The 16,491-nt window shown below is 59.8% G+C and overlaps 1 protein-coding gene across 3 annotated transcripts in view; it reads right to left on the bottom strand.

The window, feature by feature from the left end:
* MAD1L1 (mitotic arrest deficient 1 like 1) overlaps positions 1-16,491 on the bottom strand; it is a 350,389-nt gene that overhangs the window by 329,433 nt on the left and 4,465 nt on the right. For 2 of the 3 annotated variants that reach the window (XM_024125005.3, XM_028498607.2), the window contains exons 3-9: positions 14,916-15,056; positions 12,374-12,553; positions 9,816-9,940; positions 8,739-8,820; positions 7,349-7,479; positions 7,092-7,206; positions 4,966-5,027 (exon numbers count right to left, since the gene is read on the bottom strand). In XM_024125005.3, coding sequence (XP_023980773.1) covers positions 4,966-5,027; positions 7,092-7,206; positions 7,349-7,479; positions 8,739-8,820; positions 9,816-9,940; positions 12,374-12,553; positions 14,916-15,056 — 836 coding nt within the window. Of the gene's footprint in view, positions 1-4,965; positions 5,028-7,091; positions 7,207-7,348; positions 7,480-8,738; positions 8,821-9,815; positions 9,941-12,373; positions 12,554-14,915; positions 15,057-16,491 lie in introns of those variants that run through there. The other variant, XM_055089925.1, reaches the window with a different exon arrangement.

Below are 16,491 nucleotides of genomic sequence, written 5' to 3'. Positions count from 1 at the left end.
CCCAGCTGCTCCGCATCGTCACCAGGCCGAGGGCGCTGCTGCGCTGCCACCTTAATTTGTACTCCTCGTTTTGTTTTTAATTAATTAATGAATTAATTGGGCCGCGCCGGGTCTCGGCTGCAGCAGCGCGCGGGATCTTTAGCTGCTGCGTGCGGGATCCCCGGCCAGGGATGGAACCTGGGCCCCCTGCGCTGGGAGCACAGAGTCTTAACCACTGGACCGCCAGGGAAGTCCCTATGGTCCTCTTGTGACTAACGACACCGAGCATTCTTCATGTCCTTTTCCATCACTCATATCTTCCCAAAGTTATCTGTTCAAAGTCTTTCACCCATTTTTTTAATGTGGTCATCTTATCAATTTGGAGGAATATTTTCTGTACTGTGGATAAAAGTCCTCAGTCAGACACACATGTTGCAAATATTTTCTCCTAGTCTACGTTTTGCCTTATTTTTTTCTTAACTGTGTCTTTTGAAAGCAGAAGTTTCTAACTTTGAAGTCTAACTTACCAATTTTTTTCATCTATGGTTCATGCTTTTTGTGTCCTAAGAACTCTTTGCCAAACCCAAGCTTCCAGAAGTTTGTTTTTACATTTAAGTCCATGCTCACCGAACTGATTTTGTGGACAGTATGAGGTCTCTATTTGTACAGATAGAGACCTCACGGTGCTGCTATTTCAGCTCCATTTGTTGAAAGACTCTCTCCCATTCAATTATCTCGTCACCTTTGACAAAAATCAATCGACTCCACATTCTTAGCTTACTCCTGAACGTTCTATCCTGCCCTACTGATTTACACGCCTATCCTTACACCACGACCACCCTGTCCTGATTAATGCCGTCCACAGTGTGCCTGCAACCAGCTGCTGGAAGCCCTCGAACTCGTTCTTCTTGCAAACTCTGACAGCTGCTGTAGATCCCTTCCATTTCTATAGAGATTTTAGAATCAGTTTGTCGATTTCGCCCCCAAAGTCCTCCTGGGACTCTGACTGGGATTGTGTTGAGATCTATGAATTGTCTTAACAATACTGCGCACCCCAATCCAAGAGCACGGTATCTCTCTCCAGTTACTTGCGTTGTTATCAGGTCATCCTTCATTTCTCTCAGCAACATCTTACAGTTTCCAGTGTATGGGTCCCATACACATATTCTGTTAAATTTACCCCCAAGTATTTCACAGACACATCACGGTGTGTCCCCTTTCAGGACCTTCAAATCATCCTGACACACCTCGCTCCCGAGGAATGAGGCTCAGCGAGTCACGGCCCCCCGCACCACTGCCCACGCCCTCAGTCCAACCCTCAAGGCCCTGGGACAAGAACGTCCAGACACCAGACGCAGCCACCCTCCTCCGCACGCCAGCGCCTGCAAGTGCACAGGCCCCCCCCCCCAACCCATGCAGGGCATTGCCTCGCACCCTCAAAGTCCTGACGTCAACCTGCCCCCGACTCACATGACCCATGTGCTGGAGACAAGGGATCAGGCGACATCAAGGGTGGACAAGCTCGTGTGGCAGATAAGGACACTTGGCCCAACGGGCTTCCCTATAGGTTTGCACTGGCTGACCCACCAGCCAAGTCACCCCCCACCGCCCTGTTATCCCCGGGTCCTCACGATTTAAGAAATCCCAAACTAGGAAGAGGGTGACCACCGTCGTGCCATGCGGACCCTTCTCTGTCCCTAACCTCTGCCAAGACCACAGAGCCCTCTGCAGGTCCCAAGGTCGCAGGGAGCCACGATCACCAAGGGGGGGCGGTGCCACCTTGTGGCGGCAGCTCTCAGAAACACACAGACGCTGGACGGCGGCCAGAGCCTGGCATCATGACAGGCCCCAAATGAGCAAAATTATGGCAACACCCTGACCGAAAGACCCAACAGGGCTTCCCTGGTGGTGCGGTGGTTAAGAACCCGCCTGCCGATGCAGGGGACACGGGTTCAAGCCCTGGTCCGGGAAGATCCCACATGCCACGGAGCCCGTGAGCCACAACTACTGAGCCCACGCGCCTAGAGCCCGTGCTCCGCCACAAGAGAAGCCATCGCAATGTGAAGCCCGCACAGCGCCACGAAGAGTAGCCCCCGCTCGCCGCAACTAGAGAAAGCCCGTGCACGGCAACGAAGACCCAACATAGCCTAAAAAAATAAATAAAAATAAATAATTAAAAAGTATTTAAAAAGACGCAACAGACTCATGCCTGCCAGGCCAGGCCAAAACACCCTCCCAGCCCCTCGAACCTCTAATGCCAGGGCAACTGCTGAACTCCAACTCCTGCTGTCCGCTGGAGCTGGCTGAGCACGCTTTGGGGAAGGGGTCCCTGGACTAGCAGGCAAAATCTCACGTCTACACGCACCCACTCGCAAACCTGTGTTTTTGTGGGGAGAAAGTATGACTTTCATCAGATTTTCAGAGATTCGTGACCCCATGGTGAGAAACCAACGTTCCAGAAGACTCTTCCATTTACAGATGTGGAAACGGGTGTAAAAGAGACCCCACAACACATGGGGGCTAAGGTGGGGTCAGACACACGTCCAGCCACAGTTTAACAGGGTCTGAGATGGCCCCAGTCACTCCTGCTGCACTGAACACTGTGGAAGTGACAAAGGGTGTCCCTCAGCTCCCGGCGGACCCCACCTCCGCCCACCAGGCAGGGGCCCCCAGACAACGTCACCTTGGAACAGCGTGCGTCTCTCCCTCCCACGCCCACCCCTCCGCAGGGACCCCACACTGCAGCAACGGGCCCCCAGCCTCTCCCTGTGTCTGAGAACCCTATGCCCGTTTCCCACCCCCATACTCAGTTTCAAGAGATGTGGGCTCCACCAAGTTACCCTCCCTGCTCAGAAACCGCTAATAACTGCACAAAACCTGGCAACAGAGAGCCAAACCCCTCACGGTATTTGTGGTCACACCGAGACGCAAGTCCAGCGCTGGAGAGGCAGGCTCGATGGGCCTGGGCTCAGCCCAGGCGTCTGCATGTGCACCAAACTCCCCAGGTGATCCTGCTGAGGGGCCACGCTTACACTGCAAGCCTGTGACCCTCCAACCGCCACTCGACACACGTACCCGCATAAGCGGGGCAGGAGTTGCCGGAGGTGAGGGCCCGCCCCAAACGCCCTAGTGTGGACAGGAAAGGCAGGACGGAGGAGCTAAGGTTTCCGAGGGGCCCCCAGAAGCGGCCCAGGCCCCACCACCACAAAGCACACGAAAAGAAGGCTTCTCTTTACAGGGGCTCCCACCAGGACCCCCCGGAGACGAGGACAGCCAGCCACACCTCACTGCTCTGCAGCGCGCGCGGCACCCGGCACACGGGTGCGTCTAACCCCCACCAGCACAGCGAGGCAAGCCCTGCGGCCCTGCCCACGGGCAAGGACCGGCCCGGAGCAGCGCGCCGGCTCCGAGAGGGGCGCCCTCACGGGCGGGAGGGCAGGACGGGACTCCAGCCTCTGCGAACGGCCTGCTTTCCCTCCACAAACGCGTGCCCCCCTTTCCTGCTGACCCCGAGCTGCCAGCAGGCGTGGGCAGCCCCCACCTCCGCCAGCGCTCCGAACCACCCCTTCCTCCCGCCTCCAGGGCCTGGTCGCTAAGGGCAGGTGGGGTGAACACACAACACGTGTCAGCACGGGACCAGCCCAGAAGCCCGCGGGCGCAGGCCCCAACCACGTGCCAGCCGCTGGGAGGTGGGCGGCGGTGTCAGGTTTGGAAGCGGGACCAAAAGGTCTCAAGGAGCAGCTGCACCTTCCACTGTGTCCAGCACACTGACCCTCGCGCCATTCTGGCCAGAGACGGCAGCCAGCTGCGCGCCGGCCCTGCTGCCCTGACTGAGGCGTTCAAACGCTCCAGCAGCTGGTGCCACCAGGTGCGAGAGGGCCTCTGACCTCCGGCACAAGAAGAAAGTCATGGAGCCTTGTCTTCTGACGTGAGCCTCCCTGGGAGCGGGAGGGAAGCTTCCCCACGAGTTCATCAGCCCAGAGAAAAGGAGGAAACACAAAACATCTAGGCCTCGCTGGGGCCAGCCCTACGTGAGCCTGGGTTCTGCAGGTGGAGCGCAGGAGGGAACAGCCTACTCTGCCCTCGGAGACTTAGCGAGGCAGAAAGAAAATGAAGGGGCATCTTCAAGTGACAGACACCTGGAGTCCGGGATGCGATCGAACTGGTGCAGGTCCCAGAAGAGCAGTCAGAGGCTGTAATTACAGGGCAGCCCTCTGAGGAGGCTCTCTATCTCGGCCCAGCTTCCGAGAGCAGCAGGAGAGACCCCCGAGAAGACACAGCCTTCACGTCGCACAAGCAGATAAACAGAAAGCTCTTTAAACACCGCAGGCCCCAGGACCAATCCTAAGGACTGATCTCCCACCCCCCACCCCAAGACGGGAGCAGCGGGCAGAGTCGGCCTGCAAGGGGGAGTGGGCAGCGGCGGGACCCGGGGGCTGAGGGCCAGCGGTGCAGCGACGCGGGAGACGGGGCAGCGGCCCCAGAAGGACAGGCAGCAGGACAGAGGGAGCCGGGAGCGGTGGGAAGACGCCGTCTGAGAAGCAGCCCGCCCGGCCGTCCGGCAGCCCCGCCTGCCACTGACCTGCCGGCGTGAGCTCGACAGACAAGCGGAGGCTGCTGCAAGGGCCTGATGGGAAACGATCCTCCTTTACCCTGTTTTCCTTTTTGCCCCTGAAGACTCAGTTTATCTCTACTAGTTACAACCACCTAAAAGAAATGACTTCCCTCAAAAGCAACTACTTCCTTAGTATAAACAAAAGAGCCCTTCAGGAAAACCCAACAATGCAGGGCCCACACCTGCCAGCGCGCTGTCGAGAATGTCCCGTCCTCGGCGGGGAGAGCCCCTACTTCCATCTCCTTAAACCTCAGCAGCCGCAGGTAGGGCCTCTGCTGGAGGGAACCGGGCTGGCAGGGCCCATTCTGCCAAAGGTGTCAGCCGTGCGGAGAAAAGGTGGGGACCCTGTGGCCCCGGCGCCCTCCACCTACCTGATGCTCAAGCCCGAGGTCTGGTCCAGCCTCTCCCAGCTCTGCAGCTTCGTCAGCAGCCTCTGAAAAGACATGGAAGCAGAGCCCTTAGGGCGCTGTGCCCGTCATCTCCGTGCAAGCGCCGGGCCCTCCCACCTCCTCCACACGCGCACCTCGACCCCCAGCACAGCAGCACCACACAAACCCGACGACGTCACCTCCCTGATCCTCCAGAACGGGCTGCCCTGATCGCTGAGCTAAAACGCAGAAACGCGCCCATCCGCTCCAAAGCAAACAGGTCGCTTCCCAACCGCTGAAGCTACCCCCGCACGCTTAACATCTCATTCATTCCTGGCTCCGCCACTTCGAGGTTCCCAGCAGGCCGGAAGGACCGCGGGCTGGGGAAAGGGGTCAGGGCACACGGCCTCCTGGACGGTCCTGCGACAACCACCTGGGCCCCAGGGGCAGACGCTGCCACAGCCTTGTCGCCCGTCCTCCAGGTGCTCCTCGGGGTGCCCAGCCCCAGGGCAGGCAGACTCGGGCCGAGAGCCAAACCCCACCCCCCGACGCGCGCGCGCACACAGGCACGCGTCGGGCTGGGCCCCCGCGGCCGCTGGGAAGAACAGGGGGCGGCAGCGGCGCCCCCCACCCGGCCCGCATGCCGGGTCTCCCGCCCTTGTATTCCCACAGCCGCTCCACGCTGACCCACATGGCACATCGGAGTCTCGCTCCCTTTCTAGACCGCGTGCCTTTGTCTGGCCTCCCACTCCTTCCCGGGGCCAAGCACAGCGCTGTTCGGTGCACTCATTCAGCCACTCAAGTACTTCCTGACCCCTATCGTGTGCCGGGCACAAGACTGGTTAATAAATCTATTACTACAGCTGACGCTGAGTCAGCGCTTGCCACTGTTTAAGCACTTTACACTAACTCATTGAATCCTCACAACCCTACAGGAAGACACTCGTTCCTCGTTACATGGGTGGACGGAGAGGTTAAGTAGTTTGCCAGGGTGACACAGCCAGCGGGCACGCGACAGCAGAGCTGGAAACCAGGCAGTGTGATTCCACATGCAGAATCTTAACCAATTTCAAGACAAACTATATCCAGAGAAAAACTGCTGGACTCCGGCACTGTCTTTTCGAGCTAAGTGCCCGCATAAGCCAACGCGAGAGGGCTCTGTGCTCCAGACCCACGACGCCCCAGCTGGCAGTGAACCCGCGGGGGGCAGCTGACGAGCACCCTGACCAGACTGCAAGCTACGGGGAGTGGGGACACGGTTTACGCCGGGCAGAGCAGAAAGGAAGGTGACTGAGGGTGACCCCGGGGAAGCAGTGTGCAAGGGCAGAAGGACCCCGGGCCTGGAGCCGGAGGCCCTCGTGCTGGCCCGCTCAGCAAGCGGACAAGGATGCTTTTGGCACCGACGTCCGTGGCCATCTCTACAACAACCCACGAGAGGTCCCAATGAGTCCCAGCAGCAGCCACGGGGAAAGGAAGCTCAGCACAGGTGTCTGTTCACATCCATGGGTGGGAACAACGTCTGCTGCAGGTACCACAAGCCATCTCCTCTCTCTGACTCAGCATCAGTGCTACTGAACCAAACTACTACGAACTCGGTGGCTGAGAACTATACACATTTACTGGCTTACAGCTCCGGAGGTCAGAAGTCCAGCAAGGGCCTCACTGTGCCTGGTCAAGGGGTCGCAGGGCCACACTCCTCCTGGATGCCCTGGGGAAGAACCTGTTTCCTCGCCCGTTCCAGCCTCTAGAGGTGCCCACGTCCCCTGGCTCACAGCACCTTGCTCCATTCAACGCCACCAAGAGCAGCAGGCAAGTCCTCCTCACCTCACGTGGCTCCGACCTCCTCCAACCCCCTCCGGCCCCTGTCAGGACCTGTGAGCACACTGGCCCAGCTGGGGGCCAGCAGGAGCCCCAGGGGAGCCTCCCTACCATAGGCTAGGGGTCAGCACCCTTCGATCCCCTTTGTCCATATTCTGGGGAGCAGGATGGGGCTGTCTTTAGGGGTCACTATTCTGCCCACCATACTAGCCCAGCGGCTGCCACATTTTAGCTGAACAGCTGGAACGTAGGACTAAAACACCCAGGGTCTCCCCTAGACAGCCACAGGACACCCGCAGGGACCAGCTCACCTCCTTCTCCAGCTCCAGGTCGACCAGGGTTTCCTGCATCTTCTCCTGCCGCCCCAGCCTCCGCTGCAGCCCCTCCAGCTCCTCCCGGAGCAGCCCGTTGGTGTCCCGCATCTCCCTGGCAGGGCCAGAAGCACAGTCACTCAAACAGCCGCACCGCTGGGGACGGTGCAGGAGCCCCTGGAGCCCGCACCCAAGGGGGCTGCACACATTTTGCGCACGCGCGCACACACACACACCACCCCCCCCGGGCCCCTCACCGCAGGCAGGCGTTCTCCTCCCGCAGATGCCGCAGCTCCCTCTCCATCGTGGGCAGCCGCACCAGCTCAGACCTCATGTTCTTCACAACGGCAGCGTCCTGCTCCTGCAGGGACAGCTTCTGCTCCAAATCCTGATCGAGGCCGGAGACAGAGGGGAGACAGTCATGGACACCTAACTGTCCCAGATCCACGGCAACTTCCACGGCCCCGGCCCCCGCCTCTGGGCAGCCTGCGCCGGCTGCGCCTCTGCGCGGTGTCCTCGGGGGACACTCCCAGGGTAGCCCCAGGCGCCACGTGCCATGCCGCCTGCAGGGCGGGAGCCCGGCACACGTCCGGCACAAGGACACGCGGCAAAGGCTCTGTGAATCGACACCCACCCTCCCACGCTGGCTCTGCTTGCCACTCCCGTGGCACAGGGTCCTGACCGAGTCCTTGTACGGTGAGGACAGCCTGTCCGTTACAACGTGGAGCCACCGAGGAGACTCGTCAGTGACGAGTCACAAAACAGGCTAAGAGCACAGCACCAGGATCTGAAAATCAGGCAATCACTCAACAAACACTAAGGGGCCCAGCTCTGGGCCAAGTACTGGGTCAAGCAGCGGGGACACCACGACACAGAGGACAGATGAGGTCGCTGCAGGGAAGAGTGTAGAAAAGACAGACATCAGGCCGTGCAGGCAAGTCAATACTGAGAAGCGGGCCAAGGACTCAGATGGGCCGACGGGGCAGGGAAGACGTAACGGGTCGTGTGAAGCAGTGAGGGCCGGGGAGGAGAGACGGACGAGCCGCAGAGGACGGCACGTGAAGACCAGAGGCGAAAGCGAGCCGGGAGGTCTGGAAGCTGACAGGACGGAGCTGGGGGTACACGGACCCAGAGCACGGGAGCGGGGCCCGGCGCGCGGACGTGGCTCCAAGGGCAGCGGGCAGCCATCACAGCTCCCTGGCCGTGTCCTCCCGCAGAGAGGCAGCACAGCCTGAACTAGAGTCACGGCGACTGGCTCTGAGACCCAGCTTAGTCATGCACTAGCTGCGCGACACCGGGCAGGCTGTTCACCCCCTCTGGTCCTGTTTGATCATCTGCACAGCAGTCCGTGGTACCTGAAGTTATCATACGTTTACTTTTTACTCTGTGTGTTTGATTCTGACCTTCATCCAAAAGCATACGAGCTTCCTGGGAGCAGAAACACACACCCCAGCACCCGGCACAGGGCCTGGCACATACGGAGACAAGCGACATGTAAACAGCTACAGTGGACACAGGCAGCTAACTGCCCCTAGACGCCACCGAGTACGCCCCCAGCTCAGAAGCACCCACGGGTCACAGCGGGGCTGAGCCCAGCACTGTGACATCTCCCACACACGGGCCAGGGACTGAAACGGAGCAACTCACCTTAATCCTCTGCTCTTGGTCCACCCGTGCTTCTTGGCTGGCCTGGAGTTCCTGAACCTTCTGGTTAGCTTCCTGCCATTTCCTATTCAGAAAAAAGTACATCATGTGCAGAAACAGGCATGCGGTAAAGCCAGCAACTGCCCTCACTCTAAAAGCTCTCCAGCACAGACGTACACACTCATACACGCTCCCTGCAAGGACGCCTCAGGGTCCGGGGCCCAGCCCCTGCTGGTGGCTCTGTGGCCTGAGTCTCAGGGCAGGTGGGTACGTCCAGACCACCTGCGAGTTCTCTCCCCTCCCCACACCTCTCACAATAGGAGCTTCTGCTGGCCCTGGAAGAGCCAAAGCCAAGGACCTGCTCAGGACCGACCCACCCCCCCCCCACCCCCGCAACCCTGCCCCATTCCAACGAGTGGCCAGAAGTCCCCTAAGACAACACCTGCTAAGGTAGAGGCCACGAGCTTCGGGGGAGCGCTGTCTTCTACCTGCACCTCCAGGCGAGCTCTTCCATCCTGCCGTGCCTTTGCTCAGAGGGCTCCCTCCCCAGAAACGTCCTTTCCCACCCACGTCCCCCCTGCCCCAGGGCATGTCCTAGGCAGCCTTCAAAATCTCGCTCAAACCTAACATCTTCTCTGAAAGCTCCCTCCAAGCAGGCGTCCCACCCCCAGAGGAGGGAAGAAATGACTGTTCCCACTTCTTATTCTTGGAACGTTTGAAACACCGCTCTGTTCTGGCACTAAAAGGTCCTAGCTTCAAAGGCCTCAGTGTTTCCCAACAGCCTGTGGATGGGAGGCCAGCACACGAAGGGCACTCGCGGATCCTCAGAGCTTCCGTGCACACGACGTTGGTGAACGCTGGGTGCTCCGGCCACAGAGGGCATACGCAGGAGAGCAAGCCTGGGCCTTGCACATGGTTAACAAGCGGACACCCAGCTCGGCACGCAGCCCGGCAGGCTGCAGGCCGACTGTATCCAGGTGGACAGCTGGCCAGGCTCACCTGGCCAGGGGCAGAGATGCCCGCCCGCCCCCACGCTCGCCTGGCCAGGGGCAGAGATGCCTGCCCCGCCCCCACGCTCACCTGTGCTGCAGCTCCAGCTGCTCCTTCAGCTCCTGCCTCTCAGACTCCAGGCGTTTCACCTGCATCTCCTGGTTCATCACGCTCCACTGCAGGTCCGAGAGCCTCCCCTTCAGCACACTGATGGTCTGAAAGCGAGACAGACAAGAGCCGGTCCCCTCCCGTTCCCGCTCTGGAGGGCGGAGGGCGAGGACACAGCCATCTCCTCCTTCGGAACACGTGACCACCCCTCAACCCCACCCGAGCCCTGCCTCGGTGACCCGCAGCCTCGGGAGTGAGAACGCTGCCGGCCAAGGCGGGCCCGGGCCTCACGCCTGACGGCCCCCACACCCACGCCCCGCGTCACCCCTTCCCACCCGGCGTGTGCACAGCCCCCCAGTCCGTGGTGGCCCACACCCGCTCTGTCCTCAGCCCAGCATCCCTTCCCTAACCGCCCCACCCCACCACCGCACCCCCGGCCCAGCTGTGCACGAGACGCTGCACGGGGACAAGCCGGGCACCCGCCAAGAAGTCAGAAGCGGGCGCTGAGGCTGTCCTCAGCGTGACACCACGGGAGCCGCACACAACGAACGGGAGCTGCACGAGTGCCGCAGAGGCTGAAGCGCTCCCGGGCCAGAAGGGGTCGTCGGGGAAGGCACGGGGAGGCCTGGGGAGGCGGCCCAGTGCACAGCCTCCGGGACAGCGAGTCCGCCAGACGGACACTGGGGCGGAACCGCAGTCCTTAGCTCGGACCACATCCTCCCCAGACAACCTTCTGGTGAGGGGACCCCACTTGTGGCTTTGCTGGAGCAAGAGGGCACGCCTCCAACAGGGAAAGGCAGCCCACTCGAGGGCGTCACTCTAAGTTAACAAGTGGAAATGTCGCCCCGTCAGCCTCTGAGAGCCAGACATCAACCTACAAGCTGAGGGCAAGAGGACGGACGGGCAAACTCACCGCAGTGAGCAACCCTCGCACGGGGCGCCATCTGCAAACACGGAGGCCACAGCAGGCCCCCCAGGGAGGCTGATGGGAGGTGGGTCTGTGTCCTACCCTCTCATCGACCTGCATGGTTTCCTTTATTATAACAGTGACTCTCGATCTGGGACCCAAAGAAGAATGAAGATACTTAAGCTTTATTTAACAATGAACATATCCTTTGAGAATTCTTCCTGAATTAAATAAACGTACAGGCGCTGTGCTGAATACAGGAGTCGGACAGCCCACCGCCTGGAGGACAAAGCTGTGCGGAAGCCAGGCCATCAACAGGATGACCTCAGAGAGCACGAACATCTAAACTAGGGCACCGTGACAAGAGAACACAGTTGTGCGGGCGGGAGGTTTACAGACCTAGACTCAGAACCAAGAACGCCCTCTCCACGGGATGAAAAGGGAGACGAGCAACGTCAGGGTCTCCGTCCCAAATCGCCACAACCCTTGCCACGCCAGACCCCATGGGCATCTGCTCTGCACCTTCTGTGCCAAGGGTGCCCCGCAACTGCTCCTCACTGAGCCATGTGCAGGCCACGCCCACCCCCGTCCTCCAGAGAAGCCTGCAATGGAACACCGGCAGGCACACACCCACGGCGGGAGGAGGACTTGTCTTAAGGCCACTCACGGCTCCTCTCCTGCCAACATCCACATCAGAAGACAGATGTAGGAACAACCTTAACATGCTCTCCAGCGCCGCCAAGGCAAAACTAACCTGGCACCTGCTCCGAAGATCTATCAAGGAGGGAACCGCGGAGACACAGAATACCAATGATCCCGCGGCCCCCGACTCCCTCCCCTGGCAGCGTTTCATCTTTTCCTCGCAGCACCTGTGATCTCGAGCAGCACAGCAAAGGGACAGGAAAGGTCAGAGAAGTCCAATCTCCACGGGCATCAATGTTTGGGTTCTGTTTCTAAAGTTTATACAACCTTTGCTTGGTAGAGACGATAAGAACTACGGTTGATCTATGCTCTGGTTCCAGAGATATTCTCAGATGCTAACAAACCTTATTAATAGTCAAAGAAATGCAAATCCAGAGGCACATCTCCAGGGGTGGGGGCGGGGGGGCAGAATCACAAGTATTTCCAGAAAACACCACTATCCGTGACAGGTAGGGGTTCCAGTGAAAGCAGAATCCTCAACAATTGCTACTAGTAGAACACAGCAACTAGTAGCAAAAGCCACAGAGAGAGCTGTAACTGCTGATCTCATAACCCCATTCCTAGGGGTCTGTCCAAACCAAATCATTCAACAGAAACAAAAAGGCTACACACATGAAGCTATCTACCACGTACGTATCTGCATCAGGGAGTGTGTGTATATAATAAAAACAAAACACTTGAAAATGACCAAGAACAGGTTAGTCAACCACTAAAAATCATAATCACAAAGACTAAAAAAGTATGCAACTTACTAACTGAAAACCACAGAATGAAAAATTAGTATTTTTGCTACGATCACAGCTACGCAAGAAACGTAGGCGCACACGCGGGAAGCAGAACTAAACAGCGATGCGACCACGGAGCTAGCGTGCTGGAGGTGGGAGTGCGTCTCCTCTCCGCCCAGAGCGACGGCGGCGCCCCAGCCCCTCACCTCGCCAGCTTCGGCCAGGCCGTCCTCCTTCTCCCGCAGTTTCTTGCTGGCCGCGTCCAGGCTCTGCTGGCACAACCTGTAGCGCCCCAGCTGCTCCTGCACCTTCTCCTCCGCCTCGGCCTCCCGCTCCTGAAGCTGCCGGATGCGCGTCAGGAGCTCCTGGTTGCGGTCCGCCTCGCGCTGCCAAGGAGAACGGCCCGGTGAGAGGGCGCGTGAGCAGGCCGAGCCCACCCCACTCTGCCCTCCGGACAGGACTGAGACCCAGAGAAGAGCCACCGGTAAGGCAAGAGCCAAGCCCACAGGCGCGCCGAGGCCGCAGCGGGACGCCCTCCAAGGTGAGCGCCTGGCCGCGGCAGCGCGACACCACGTCTCACGGCGCCCCCTGGGAGGGCGCTCGGCATGCGTCACCGCCACCGACCACGCCACGGTGGCCGTCTGCAGGGAGGAGACGGAGCACAGCGGTCTCACTCAGACTCGACCTTGGGCAGACGCCTCTGAGCTTGGCAGCTCCGGCGCTCTCGTTCCAGTGAGTCGGCACGCCCCCCTCTAGAGAGTGGACGACCGGGCGGGGACAGGTGGCGTGGACCGGAGCCCGCAGGCAGGAGCACTTGACCCTGGGCCGCCATCTCCCACAGAGCTTCAGAGGCACCCTGCACCGGTGCCCTCGAGGGGCCGCGTGGCCTGCGCCGGTAAGGAGCGCACAGAGCTCAGACTCCTCGCTCCGACGACCCCTCGGGGTCCGAAGGGTCAAGCGTCGGCCGCTGAGGTTACCCTCAGCCCCAGAAGCAAAGGGACCACAAGTGGCAGCCGGAGTCCCAGGGGCAAAGGCACCAAGTCCTGGTTACGTGGAGCCTGACACTCTGCTGACCTCTGACCTCATCAGGAAGCTGAGCTGCAGAAGCTCCCGCCAAGGGCTGCCTGCCGGGCACTGGCAGGGCCTGCCGTACTCAGAGGCAGTGCCGAGACCAGGACTCTCCGAGCCCGACGGCTAGGAGGAGCTTAATAAAAGCAGGGCCAGGGCCACGGCCTCCTGCTGATCCAGGGTTCAAAGGAGCGACGAACCGCGAGTACAGCCTCCGAACCACCAGGAGGCCTTGAAGCCTGGAGACCTGCCAAGATGCAGGAGTGAGGTGCTGTGGCCGTGCAGGGACCCGGCCAGCACGTCACAGGGCGAGACGTGGCATCTCTCCTCAGGCTGCCGGTCCCAAGTGCACGTGGGGCAGTGCAGGCAGGTCCCCAGACCTTGGGACGCTGAACTCTCACCATCTCATAGGTATTTCCAGGCGGGAGGGCTAAGATTCCCACCCAGCTGCCCTCTCCACCCACTACCAAACTGGCAGTCCCTGAAAAACCTTCACAGATACCCAAGACTCAAAGGGACAATCTGAAAACCACTGGCTCAGATGGTTCCAGGGCCGTCTTCAGCCAAGTCTACGGGCAGGGGGGAAAGGCCTCTCCGAGAGGAAGGCGCAAGTTCGGCGAGGGGGCCCCAGGATTAAGCTCAGTCAGCCCTGTACCCTTGGATTTCCCCAAGAAAGACTGTCAGTGACTCACTTCAATACTTGCACGATTCCCATGGCCTCTCCCTCTTCCTACCGGCTCCCCCAGGACATCTTTCCTAGGACAACCCAGAACATCGGCAAAAGCGCCACTGCACAGAGAAGCACCTCACCGAGCAGTACCAGGGCCAACGCCGGGGCAGCAGTACCCCACCTGCGGCGTGCTGGGCTACTGAGTCCACGCAACACAGCACGGCCAGGGGCCTGCACAGCGGGTTCCAATACATCCAGTTAGCATCACACCCTCGAAGCCAGCAGCTCTTTCCGCAGGGACTAGGAAAGAGCGGGAATATGCCACGGAAGGCGAGCACGGGGCCAGACGGCCCTCTTCAGGGAAAGCACAGGGCCAGGGACTTTCTGGTCCAACGCGCCGCGGCAATCTTGGCAGCATTTCCACGGCTCATCAGCACTCCGGGAAACCCCTGGCAAAGTGCCGGTAATCAAAGCAGAGGCGGCACGGAATTTATGCACTAAGGAAAAACCTAGCATCTCCTCTGGGTAACAGGGGGTTATGCTTTCCTAGCCTGCCCTGGGTAAGGCAAGGGCAACGTAAAGCAGCCCCCGAGACTGGGGTTCTTGGCGCTGAGGCCTTATAACCATTCGCGTGAGACCCAGCCTGGACCTGAGACTCTTATGCAAGCCGGTGACTTTCGAGGCCTGTCACCCCCAGGCCACCGGGCATTTGTGCCAGACCTCCACCCCAATTCTCACAGGGAAGAGAGGGCAACCAGGCAGCCAGCGGAGACGAACGCCCACCAGCACCTCACCGGGCAGATGCGGCAGGGCAGCCGTCCCTTCGTGCCCCCCTACCTCCTCGGGGACCCAGAGCACACCTGGGGCCCGACCCGCTTCCTCAGGCGGCCTAAGAAGGCAGGCCCGGGACACCTGGGGGAGAGCACCTGGGCCGCTGGCCGGGCTCTTGCCCCCCGCGCTCTGGCAGGTGCGCGCACCGCGCCCTTGCCCGGGGGCCCACCAGAGCCCACCTCGTAGCTCCTGGCGCTGGCGCTGGCGGCCCGCTCCAGCTCCACGCGGGCCCTCTTGTGGCTCAGCTCCATGTGCGCCTTCTCCCGCTCCACCTGGATGAGGTGGGACCTGGAACGGATCTGCTCTGCTCGCTCCTCCAGCTGGCCGGGTCACGTGCAAAGGAAAGACAGGTCCTCAGCGGCCGCGTCAGACAGGCGAGGGGCTCGCTCAACACTCCCTCGCCACGCACCGGCTCCCGGCGAGGCCCTCGCTCAGCCCTGGGGAGGAAGGAACACTGGGCCCCCGGGTGGGAAAGGGGTGACGAGAGAAGGTGACAAAGGACGAAAGAGGAAGGTGCGTTTTCGGATGACAGCGTGAGGGCTGGTTTCCTATGCTGTGTGACAAACTACCACCAACGCAGCAGCTTCAACGCCCCTATGCTGGCTGTGGGTTTGGTGGGTCAGAAGGCCGGGCACACACAGCCAGCTTCTCCGATCAGGGTCTCAACATCTAAAATCCATGCAGTCGGCAAGCTGTGCTCTCCCCTGTAGCTCAGGAGCCTCTTCCACGCTCCTATTCCCTTGCTGGCTGGCAGGCCCAGGCTGCTGTCAGCTCCCAGAGGCTGCCCACATTCCCTGCCACACGGCCCTCTCCACCTCCAAAGCCAACAAGGGAGAAATCTCGCACGTGTAGAATCCCTTTCCTGCTCTGCATCTCTGACTTCTCTGTCTGATCTCTGGACCCAGATTTTAAAGACTCACCTGATTGGGTCAGGCCCACCCAGGTACTCTCCCTACCTTAAGGTCAACCGATTGGAGCTATTAATTCTATCTGCAGAACCGCAGGGCTACAGCACCTAGTTAGTGTTTGATTAAGTGGGAGAAACTGCAGTCCACCAGGGGCCAGCAGTTTGGGGCCCATCTCAGAAGTCTGCGTCCCCCAGAGGGTAGGTAAATAAGGGGGAACTGAGGCTCTGAAGGGCCTCAGAAGACACAGCCAACAGTACCACCGAATCACTGACTGCAAGGGACCTGCCTTCAGGGGGCTAGAGCTCGACCCCTCCGAGAATGGCCTGCAGTCCAGCAACACAACATCTCCTGGGCACTTGGCAGAAACGCAGAGTCTCGGGCCACATCACAGATACCAAATTGGAAGCTTCCTTTGAAACTTATCTTCAGGTGATTCGTGTGCACATTAAAGTTCAAGATGTCTGGGCTATAAAAAGGGGCTCCCATTTCAATCAGGGGCACGTGGCACTGTCTGCAGACACAACTGGCCGTCACAAGGAGGGGCGACGCTCTGTGTTTGCTCCTGGCATGTACCGGGTAGAGGCCAGGGATGTTGCTAAACATCCCACGATGCACAGGAATGTCCTGCAGAACAAAAAATTATCCAGCCCAAAATGTCAACAGTGCCAAGCGTGAGAAGTCCCAGGCCAGAGAAAAGACATTTTCTCCACCCCTCCCCCACATGCTTTAGAGGCCAAAGTCCACACTTTCTTTACCCCTCTGACATTTTCTCTCATTTCAACTCCGACCTGTTGACATTTGGGAGTTCCTAACTCTACCCTCCATCAAACTCAGTCTTCCTAGTCTC

This window comes from Physeter macrocephalus, chromosome 14 (genome assembly GCF_002837175.3).
Source record: "Physeter macrocephalus isolate SW-GA chromosome 14, ASM283717v5, whole genome shotgun sequence".
In the NCBI taxonomy this organism is placed as follows: domain Eukaryota; kingdom Metazoa; phylum Chordata; class Mammalia; order Artiodactyla; family Physeteridae; genus Physeter; species Physeter macrocephalus.
The sequence above is the reverse complement of the archived record's forward strand: the minus strand, read 5'-3'. Positions and strand labels throughout refer to the sequence as shown.